Source organism: Cyprinodon tularosa, unplaced genomic scaffold (genome assembly GCF_016077235.1).
Source record: "Cyprinodon tularosa strain WSP-4 unplaced genomic scaffold, ASM1607723v1 ctg861, whole genome shotgun sequence".
NCBI classification, from domain to species: Eukaryota; Metazoa; Chordata; class Actinopteri; order Cyprinodontiformes; family Cyprinodontidae; genus Cyprinodon; species Cyprinodon tularosa.
Genome location: NW_024039631.1, coordinates 47135 through 58402, shown reverse-complemented (window position 1 = coordinate 58402; position 11268 = coordinate 47135). Strand labels below are relative to the sequence as shown.

At 39.4% G+C, this 11268-nt stretch overlaps 1 protein-coding gene across 1 annotated transcript; it reads right to left on the bottom strand.

The window, feature by feature from the left end:
* Nucleotides 1-2729: 2729 nt before the first annotated feature.
* Nucleotides 2730-6204, bottom strand: LOC119775288 (small EDRK-rich factor 2-like). Its single transcript, XM_038273215.1, has 3 exons — nt 6075-6204; nt 5285-5393; nt 2730-3149 (listed from the first exon to the last, which is right to left on the bottom strand). The coding sequence occupies exons 1-3, from the start codon at nt 6079-6081 to the stop codon at nt 3083-3085; spliced, it is 183 nt and encodes a 60-aa protein (XP_038129143.1). The 5' UTR covers nt 6082-6204; the 3' UTR covers nt 2730-3082.
* Between the last annotated feature and the right edge of the window lie 5064 nt (nt 6205-11268).

The following is an 11268-nucleotide window of genomic DNA, read 5'->3' as shown; positions in this document are numbered from 1 at the left end:
TAACTTATATTTTGAAATACTAATGGAAACACTATTTGTAAAAGTGTTTTTATTAATCAATGTTTTCTGCTGTTGTTATTATCATGCTTTCTTCTTTTCCACATTAATTTCATTCTCAGTAAGCCTCATGCGTGGGCGGATTGAGACAGGGGCCAGTGCCCAATTAAAGGACTGGTCCTGGTACTTGTTAGGGCCCCTGCTGGGAAGACATCATCCTAAATACATTCTAAGATAATAATGGTAATAAGCACTGAAACTTGATTAGACCTATTCCATTTCTACCCGTAAAGTTCTATTTTAGCAATGATCCAAAAATTAAATTGATGCACTTCTAGCCTCGGTTGTAATAAAGTAGAATCCCAGTTTCATCTGCTATATTTAAAACGCTGCAATTTGCCGTTTGGTTCTATGGCTCACTTAATATATCAAACTATTGCTTGTTTTTTTGTTTTGTTTTTCTGTTCAGTCATGAAAAAGAAGAGGTCCCATCATAGGTGTTTTCAGACCATATTTGGGGGTGCTGAAGCTCCCTTAAATTGAATCATAGCACCCCAGAAATATGGGTTGTTTTATTTTATATTGTATGATCTTTCTAAATGAAGAAAGTAAAACTAAAACAAACGAAATATGAAACTTTGTAAAAACTATACAGTACTTGGATGAGAAAAATATTATATAAAAAGTATATTCAATGAAAATCGTATTATTAATTTACTATTAATCATACTGTTAAACTAAAATGTTGAGCAACACTTTGAGTGAATCACTGGAATCGGACGTTTTCTGAAATGTTCAGTTAGAACATTTTTATGGTTTGTTGGTTAAATGTTCATGAGCAAGGTGCCCCTAATGTGTCTGGGATAATCATTATTAGTTTTAAATTCACAATTCAAAATCAATATTTCAATCTATCAAATCATAATTTTGTATTTTATAATTTTTTTTTCCAGTTTCTTGTCATTAGAATAACATTTGTGAATGTATCCTTTGCTTTATCTGCAGTGTCTAAACCTTCAAGCACAAATATATATTTACCTTATTAAATAGAATTCATTTTAGGATTGCCAGTCGTAATAGTGGTGGACAAGTGGTTAGGGCATCGAGCTTAAAATTCAGAGGTTCTGAGTTTGAGTACCACTCCCACAGAATGCCTCTCTGGGTCTCTGAGCAAAAATCCTTAACCCCACACTGCTCACCGGGCGCCGCACAATGGCAGCCCACTGCTCCTCAAGGGGATGGGTTAAATAATGAGAGTTAATTTCATTGCTCGGTATGTGTGACAATGTAATGACAATAAAATAGCTGAGAGAAAAAAAGGTGTACTAGTGAAGTTTCAGTATGGCACGTCCTAGAAGACACTAAACATTTAAGTCTCAGATAATACGATGTGTTGGTGAATCAGTTATTGGTAAAAATGCACTGAGCAAGGTTCAAAAACATAGAAAATGTATGTTTAAAGATTAAAGCTGCCAGGTTCTCAGCACCCCTAAACCTCTGATCTTAGTATTGCCCCTGGGGCCCACCATGGACCCCAGGTAATGGCCTTAAATGTATCTACATCTATTTGTTCCTAATTTAAAATGTATGCTTTTTGTTCTTTATCTTGCTGATACTGATCTATTTAGTCGGATGATTGCTACATGAAGATTGTTTTAACTGGTAAAAGAAGATTAAGTAAAATAAACAACTTATTGAATTAAAACTGTCAAAGTAAAATGACTCTCCCTTCTTTCGGATTACTGTCATCATCCTGTGTTTGCCAGTTTCTTAATGTATTGATCATCAGCCTCATGTGCAGCAGCAACCCCAGCCCTCAAGACAGGGTCTCCAAGGGTTCTAGATCGGAAAGGTTTTCATGTTATTCTTTCATTTTTCAGATCTTTATCTAAAAATAAGTAAAATGACATAAATTAAGTGTGTTTACCCTTAATTTGAGTAGGTAAATTAGATAGTTTGCCAATGGAATTAGAATTTTCTCTAGTGATAATTGGATAATATGCAGTTGAAATAAGACAATGCAATGATGTCTCTTTTACCTCCTCAATCCAAGAACAAATACTTATTTTAAGAAAAAAATTATTTTAGATTTCGACTTTTTCCAATGTAGACTTCTTGAAAGATGCATTTTTTACGTGCCACAGCTTAAATAGTGTTTTCAACCTAAAAGAAGACCAAAATGGATTTTCTTATACAAAAAAGCAGTTGGAGTCATTCATTTTGCAGGAATCACTCCTCCTGGATGATCTTTTCATCAGCCCACAAAACCTTCAAGTGGGTTTTCTGGAACATTTAGGTCCTTAATGTGTTAATTTATGGAAAAGTCATGGCTTGGAGGTTATGATTGGGCAATAAACTGTTTTAGTAGGTTGCAAGTCCTCTGCTTATTGTAAAGCCCCTCAGTATAATGTTGGTGCACTTAATGAAATCACTTATAATGGAGTTACTAAGCTCCCCCTTGAAAGCATACATCAACCTGCAGGGCCAGGGGGAGGCTGTTACCTATATCCAGTAGTTATTGAATAACAAGTATACTGTTTATCACAGGGAAACAAAGGCAGAAACCCATAAATGTTCACTACATGTTGCAAAGGAGAGTTAGATTATTCTAAATGCATCTGATATCAAAAAACTCCAATTGTAAAAGAAGAAGACATTAATCAACCAAATGTAAAGATGTGTAGCAGCAAGCGGTGCACAAACTCCAACCACAAACATTTAGAATAAGCAAGCATGAACTAAAAAGATACACTTTATTTGAAACCAGAAAGGGACACTTTTTGTACAAAAATACACAACTGTTACACTGATGCTTTACATCGAGGTTCCACTTCATCCTGCTTACACCACTGATGGTGCTCTGCACGCAGCACCGGAGTAAGGTCTAACCCATTCATAGTTTAACCATTTAAAAACAAATCCAACAAGCAGTCATTTGCCACAGGGAGGTTGGTGAATGCTGGATTCTTGAGTCGAGACAAAACTGATAGATCCATTCTTATAAATATCAGGAAAGAATTCAGAACAAGTGACGATCTTAAAAAAAAGAAAAAAACTGAGCTGAACTCTTCGTCCATCTCATGTTTCACTTGGTCTTTCCTTTTCCTGATTCGTTTGCTTTTTTCTGCTTCTGCTGCATGATTTCAGCGTCCCTGAGAGAGTGAAGACAGTTTCAGTTAGTCAGGGTTAATAAGTCAACTGGAAGGCATGAATAATTTTACCAACATGACCTTTGACAATATAGGATCAGAGTTTTAATCTTAGAATAGTGACCAGAGAAGGATTGTATCTATGCCCCGTTATAAGCAAAATTGATCACAAGGAACAAACATATCTAAACAGTTTCAGTAGATTTAATTCAGATATTATCATTCAAATAAAGAGTTAAGAGTTATAAAATACCATTTAAATGTCAATGCACATCATTTCAGTTCTTGTTAACCGAATATGTTTTTAATTGTGGATTTCGGAGACCAAAAGAAACCAGTTTAAAAACAGACATCTTCTACAGCTTAGTGGGAAACTTTGACAGGCCCTCGATTCTTTCAGTGATTTATTGATGCACCACTCTAAGCAGAGATTAGAAATGGGCAATTTCACCTCGATCAGTTCTTATAAATAACCGTCAGGCCAAATACTAAAAACTAAATTATAAAACGATTATTTTAATCAAACAATCTGCAGCACGTTATTTTAGCCTGAGAAACAAATAGAATCTAAAGAGCTGCTCAGGAAAAACTGAAAATCAGCATTGGTCAGCAAAATCCTGAAGAATGCATCACTGATGTTTAAAGTGATTTTACACAAATGTTTTACGCAGCACTTCCACATACGAAAAAACTAATTCTTCCCAGTGATTTGCGAACATAAAAAGTAATAAAAAAAAAAAAAGTTGAATTTAGGAAACAATAGAATACAGTTATGAGTTCTGACCAAAATCAAAGTTTTGTGCTTTAAAATTTTGCACAAACCACCGTACAGACTACGGCTACGTTCAAACTGCAGGCCTTGATGCTCAATTCTGATTTTTTTTTTTGGTGAAATCTGATTTTTTTGCGTTGCCAATCACATTTCCAAATATATGCGACCTGTATGTGATCTCCAGTGTGAACTGCAGTAATGCAACGCAAGTGTCTCGCATGTGCAGTAGAGCGGCGGTCCCCAACCACGGACCGCTATATGTCAGACAATATTTTCACGGACCGGCCGAGGGTAAAATGATACGACTGGCATAAAATCAAATACAAACAGCATAAAAATAAAACAACAAGCCGGTCCCATCTAGGCGTAATCGGAGACAATGACAGACGAAGTGTGCTCCTGATGTCCAGTCTGCTCCGTAGCTTTGTTTTGGTCGCTGTAACCGCAGAAAATCCCGCTTCACAAAGATAGGATGTTATCGAGAGGACGAGAATTAACCTGTGTCGAGAGGCACAGATGCACCGACTGATGTAATTGGGAGCGAATACCACAATTTTTTATAATTTTCAAAATAAAACATCACTCAGACTCGTCGATAAATTATATGTATATATATATATATAGACTTTTTTCTGTGCGGCCCAGTACCAAATGACCCACGGACTGGTACCAGTCCGCGGCCCGGTGGTTGGGGACCCCTGCAGTAGAGGACGCAATGACATCACAGGCCAGTGTGCTCTGTGTTTACAGAAGTAAACATGGATGGTAGTGACGTGGTGCATCTACCGGTCTTTCACAACCATAAAAGCAATCTTTTCAAGATGGTTAAACATTAAAATTGCTCATAAATATAAATACTGCTCTCCGCATCATCGTCCGCCATAGTTGTTGTTTTTCTTGCCGCTTCTTCATAGCAAGACCACGAATAGTGACCTTTGTCGGGTATTAATGGCGTCCAGGTCGGAGGAATGCGACCCGGCCGTTCAAACACAGGTCACATTTGAAAAGATCAGATTTGTATCGGATTCAGGCCCACAGAGCCAAGCGGCCTAGGTCGCATTGGAACTGTGTTGTTCAGACTGCCATGAAAAGATCAGATACAGGTCCCATTTGGGCCACTCTAGGCTGCTGTGTGAACATAGCCTTAATCAGCTGAGAGTTCCTCATAATATGGATTAATCAGATTATATTTAAGAAAATGTCTACATCAACACCCAAACAGGTTAGATTGACTTCAATCCTGTGGCTCAGAGGTGGGGAATGATCTGAACTGTGTTCCTTTCTGGTGGAAAAGCCTCATATCAACTGTAATAAGAGTTCAGTGCATCACTGCATCGTTTTATAGGACAGAAGTATTAGCACCCACCGTTGTTTTCTAGCAGCAGCAGACAGTCCGTCCTCATTCCGTTTGCCTTTGCACTGTTCGGTCTGCTTCTTGGCATGCTTCTGGCGGGCAAGCTCCCGCTGGTTCCCTCCTAAGGGACAGAAAACACAGCAAAGACACCTCAGAAAGATCCTCAGAGCACAGAGAAAAAACTTTATACAATGCTTTTAAAAATCGCAATAAATGAGCTTTAAAGAAAAACCATAAAATGCAAAGAAAACAAAGGTAAACAAAATAAATGTGAATGCTTGAAGTTAAAGCAGCCGACGTGGCAGAGCGGCGCTGTGGAGCAGCTGCAGGGAATGGAAAATATCAACCAGCGCTTTGTCGCAGCCCAGGGGGTTATTATTGATGGTAAAAACACTTACAAACCAATATAAAAAAAAATAATAACGATCACCATTCATCGCTTTAATCTCACCCCCATTATGCATTTTACTTATGGCTTAAATAAGCAAGAAAGTCAAACGAAAGCTGTTTTTTCAGTATGAAAGGGCTTAGACTAACAACCGGAACAGACCCGCAGACGCCTGTTATGTAACACCCGTTTAGCAGACACTCTAAAGATACACCATATTTAACCAACTAAAACTACTAAAAACAGGGCGATATGGGGTTTGGTTAATAAACAAAATCCCAGGGCTGATTATCAATGGCAGGACGGTAAATACACCGAGTAGGGCTCCGTCTATTTTCTGAAATGGAGCCCAGGTCGTTTGTTGTGGAACAAAAACCGCAAGTGTTTAAAAAATATATATGTATCTTTACTTACTTGTCATTTTAGCACCTTAAGTTTGTTTCACCCGGAATCCAGAAAGGCTCAGCCAAAGGGCCGCTAGCTCCCTCGTCGTTGTTCCAGTTGCTGCGTCCGCTGCGGTTCCGCCTGCTCACTGTGGCCGTGAACTTCTTCTTCTTCTTCTTCTTCTTATGGGGTTTTATGGCGGTTGGCAGGCTTGTGAATTGTGCATTACCGCCACCAACTGATATGGAGTAAAGCAAGAAAACAGAAAACGATTCACCCAAAAAAAAAAAAAAAAAAAAAAAAAAAAAAAAAAAAAAAAAAAAAAAAAAAAAAAAAAAAAAAAAAACCTGTGTAACTTAAACCAACATAATACTAAATCACATTTGCCCATATAATTTTAATTTACTCTAGGTCATCTTAACTCTGCCAGTTTCTGATGGTCCCATCGGTCCTCCCATCATACTTCCAACCATCTCCCAGTTCAAATCTTTAATGTCCAGGTATTTTTCTGCAGCCTTCACTATTATTTTGATTTTTTCCGTTTTTTTTGTTGTCTGTGCAGTACAATTAATTACTTCTACCATGAAAAGAACAAAATTTGTCTTTTTAACAATAAGTGAGTCTTCATCAATTTTTTGATTCTCTAGAGGTTTGGAATTTGCCGTGTGTTGAACTGTAGGTTTGGGTTTTTCTGACTGAGATGGGATCCTTTTTGCAGCTTCAGCGTAGGTTATTCCGAGCTCAAATTTCATTTTTTTAATTTCCTCAGACCTTTTGCTTGCTTCACAGCCGCGATAGGCAGCAGTATGTTCTCCACCACAATTACAGCATTTTATTATAGCTTCTTTTCCACATTTTCCGTACTCATGTTCTCCTGCACACCTTCCACACCTCTGTTTCCCTTTACAAACTGCTGCAATGTGACCGAATTTTTGGCATTTGAAACATCTCAATGGTGGAGGATTGTAGATTTTGACATTATAGCTTATGTAACCGATGAATACTTTGCTTGGTAATTGCTCTTCCTCAAATTTAATTAGCACTGATAAACTGTCAGATCTTTCTCCGTTTCTTGTTGTTTTTAACCGTTTTACTTCTTTTACTTTTGCACCGCTTATGTTTTCCAGAATCTCTTTTTCAGAAATTTTTAGAGGAACTCCTCCAATGACTCCCCTGCTGATCTTTTTGTTCTCCATTAGGCTGCACTGAACTCTTATCCCGTCAATTTTGTTGATCCGTATTGCTTTGCCTTGCTGGGCGCTGTCTCTGCAGTTAATTAGCAGGTCTCCACTGTACAGAATTCTGGCACCTCTGACTTCTCCGACAAGTTTATTGATGGTTTTTGTTAAGTGAACCGGATTCCAATTTGTAAAAGAGTCTGCCTGATTAACGACTTTGAATATGACTTTGAATTCATTTTGTTGTGCTGTGGAATGTATGGAATGATCATCACTGGATTGTTCTGAACTAGATTCCCCTTGAACTGATCTCTGTTTTTTCCGCTTTTTCTCATTTTTTGATGTTGCTATCTTCCAACCTTCATTGTCACTATTTCCCTCTTCCATCCCACAAGAATCGCTTCCTGTTTCCTCACTACTCACGGCCCAAGACATTTCTCCATAAGCAGCTTCAAAACACGCGCCATGCACCAAACGACCATCCACATGCAATCCTCCTCTCTCTGTCCTTCCGTGGCCCAACCGACAGGACGACCCACCAACCTTCCGAGCGCATGCGCCTTCTCCGACTACCCTCTCGTGAACTTCTTCTTCTTCTTCTTATGGGGTTTTATGGCGGTTGGCAGGCTTGTGAATTGTGCATTACCGCCACCAACTGATATGGAGTAAAGCAAGAAAACAGAAAACGATTCACCCAAAAAAAAAAAAAAAAAAAAAAAAAAAAAAAAAAAAAAAAAACCTGTGTAACTTAAACCAACATAATACTAAATCACATTTGCCCATATAATTTTAATTTACTCTAGGTCATCTTAACTCTGCCAGTTTCTGATGGTCCCATCGGTCCTCCCATCATACTTCCAACCATCTCCCAGTTCAAATCTTTAATGTCCAGGTATTTTTCTGCAGCCTTCACTATTATTTTGATTTTTTCCGTTTTTTTTGTTGTCTGTGCAGTACAATTAATTACTTCTACCATGAAAAGAACAAAGTTTGTCTTTTTAACAATAAGTGAGTCTTCATCAATTTTTTGATTCTCTAGAGGTTTGGAATTTGCCGTGTGTTGAACTGTAGGTTTGGGTTTTTCTGACTGAGATGGGATCCTTTTTGCAGCTTCAGCGTAGGTTATTCCGAGCTCAAATTTCATTTTTTTAATTTCCTCAGACCTTTTGCTTGCTTCACAGCCGCGATAGGCAGCAGTATGTTCTCCACCACAATTACAGCATTTTATTATAGCTTCTTTTCCACATTTTCCGTACTCATGTTCTCCTGCACACCTTCCACACCTCTGTTTCCCTTTACAAACTGCTGCAATGTGACCGAATTTTTGGCATTTGAAACATCTCAATGGTGGAGGATTGTAGATTTTGACATTATAGCTTATGTAACCGATGAATACTTTGCTTGGTAATTGCTCTTCCTCAAATTTAATTAGCACTGATAAACTGTCAGATCTTTCTCCGTTTCTTGTTGTTTTTAACCGTTTTACTTCTTTTACTTTTGCACCGCTTATGTTTTCCAGAATCTCTTTTTCAGAAATTTTTAGAGGAACTCCTCCAATGACTCCCCTGCTGATCTTTTTGTTCTCCATTAGGCTGCACTGAACTCTTATCCCGTCAATTTTGTTGATCCGTATTGCTTTGCCTTGCTGGGCGCTGTCTCTGCAGTTAATTAGCAGGTCTCCACTGTACAGAATTCTGGCACCTCTGACTTCTCCGACAAGTTTATTGATGGTTTTTGTTAAGTGAACCGGATTCCAATTTGTAAAAGAGTCTGCCTGATTAACGACTTTGAATATGACTTTGAATTCATTTTGTTGTGCTGTGGAATGTATGGAATGATCATCACTGGATTGTTCTGAACTAGATTCCCCTTGAACTGATCTCTGTTTTTTCCGCTTTTTCTCATTTTTTGATGTTGCTATCTTCCAACCTTCATTGTCACTATTTCCCTCTTCCATCCCACAAGAATCGCTTCCTGTTTCCTCACTACTCACGGCCCAAGACATTTCTCCATAAGCAGCTTCAAAACACGCGCCATGCACCAAACGACCATCCACATGCCCTGCCGCACGCTCACCAGAACATTCCACACAAACACAGCCGCTGCGCATGCGCGGAAACCCAAAATGGAGTGGGTCCGCACCATCTTTCATCCGGTGAGTGATGGTACGCCGCGGGAGAGGGGTTTAAACTCCAATACTGTAGAAGCCACGTTTCTTATCACACCGAGGCGACTGAAAATAACCACGCTGAATGCAAAGCACTTTGTGGTGGGAGGAAGTCAGCAATGAGTTTTTCACATTCATGGAATGGAAGGTTTAATAATATAAAGTTGTAGAAATCAACTGGAGAAAGGTTTAAGGAATAGGAGGACACCGAATATCTTTAAGTTGCACCAATCAAAAAACTTAATCATGATTATGATCAGTAGTCTAGTTGAAAAGAAAAAATAAGGGGGATGATGAATTATTTTTTTTTTTTTGGGAAAGCATAAATAGCCTAATTAATATAATATAACATAAAGCCCTATGGATGGTATAGTTGTTTCATGTCAGGTACAGCGTTCATTGACCTTGACCAAGGCACCTTACAGTAGAACTGCAGCCGTGGTGTTAAAAGTAAACACATTTGTTACTTTAGTAGAAGCAATGGCGTAACTATTGCTAAGCAGAGGCTGCAGCTGCTTAAGGGCCCCCAACCTCTTAGGGGCCCCATCATTGACACCTGGGTGGCCCCCTATGCTACTGTGGACTAGGACGTCTATTTGCAGATGTAATGGTGTCCTTCTAAACACACGTGATTATAGGAAGACTGACTGAACCTTATTTATACCGCAACACATTGCAGGTTTCAATGGTGAGCCATTTAAACACAACCCAGTAGCAAAGCAGACAGTTTTAATTACTATGTTAAAGGTACACTATGCAACCGGTGTTGATTTTCCAGCGAGGCTACCCCCAGAGGGCGAAAGTAAAAGTGCACTGTAGTAAATATGCTCAGCTGTTCTCCTGGTTTGTCCATCAAGCCAGGCGCGGTTGTTTTGAGCTTAGCAGCGAATGACTAATGACTAATGACTGGACGTAGCTGGCGCGACAGAAGCAGCGAGTTTACATGCAAAGTCAATGGTTGACGCGCGTCAAGGCGCAGCAAAAGGTCCAGCGGCGCGTTTTGAGCACCAGGCGCAGCACGTCTGAGCAGCTGAAGCAGCCGTTGGGCGCGTTTAACGCAGGGAGAGAGACACAGCGCTGATGATCACTCCTCTTAAACAGTTTATTGACGCCTAAATTAACTTAAAATGCAGAAATCTGCCGGCAGAATATGCAGTTTGGATTATTTAGATGAAAAACACCTACCAGCTGCCGCGGTGAACCGCTGCTGATGAAGGGATCCATACTCTCGGCGCATCCCTGGTATGTGGGGGTCTGAGCGGCTCCGACAGAAAAAATATTGAAGGCAGGATAATAATCTGAATGAACTGACTGCACTGATTACGTTTTCAGGTGTATTTTCTCACTTAAACACATATTAAAACTACTTTATTCCCACTGATCACAGCAAATATAGCTGCAAGGCAGAGAAAGGTTAGTGAAGCTCCGCCCAATGCGCCTAAGACACACTTTTGCACCGCGCAGCCAGAGCAGCAACTGGTACAAGCAGCAAAAATGAAGCAGCAGACGTGCTTTTGCTGCGTGAACGTAGCATTACTGCACAAAGATTGCCACTGTGCTAGCAACGAGCATGCTTTTAACTGGGGGGTGTAGCAGTTCTCGCCGTAAAGCAAGACTGACTCTCACGAGACTTCTGAGCCTGTGGGTGCGGGTCGGTGCTCCTGCAGTTGCAAGTGCAGTATTTCCCCCACAGACCACCAGGGCGGCCGAGAATACCTTTGTTCAACCTGAAATGACTCATTTAATCATCCATAATGTTATGGAACACATTAATTAACTGAAAAATGTTGCATAGTGTGCCTTTAATAAATAACTGTGTATAGTTCATTAGACGGTTGGTAAAAAATACATTCATATTATATGTTTCAAACCGCAATAA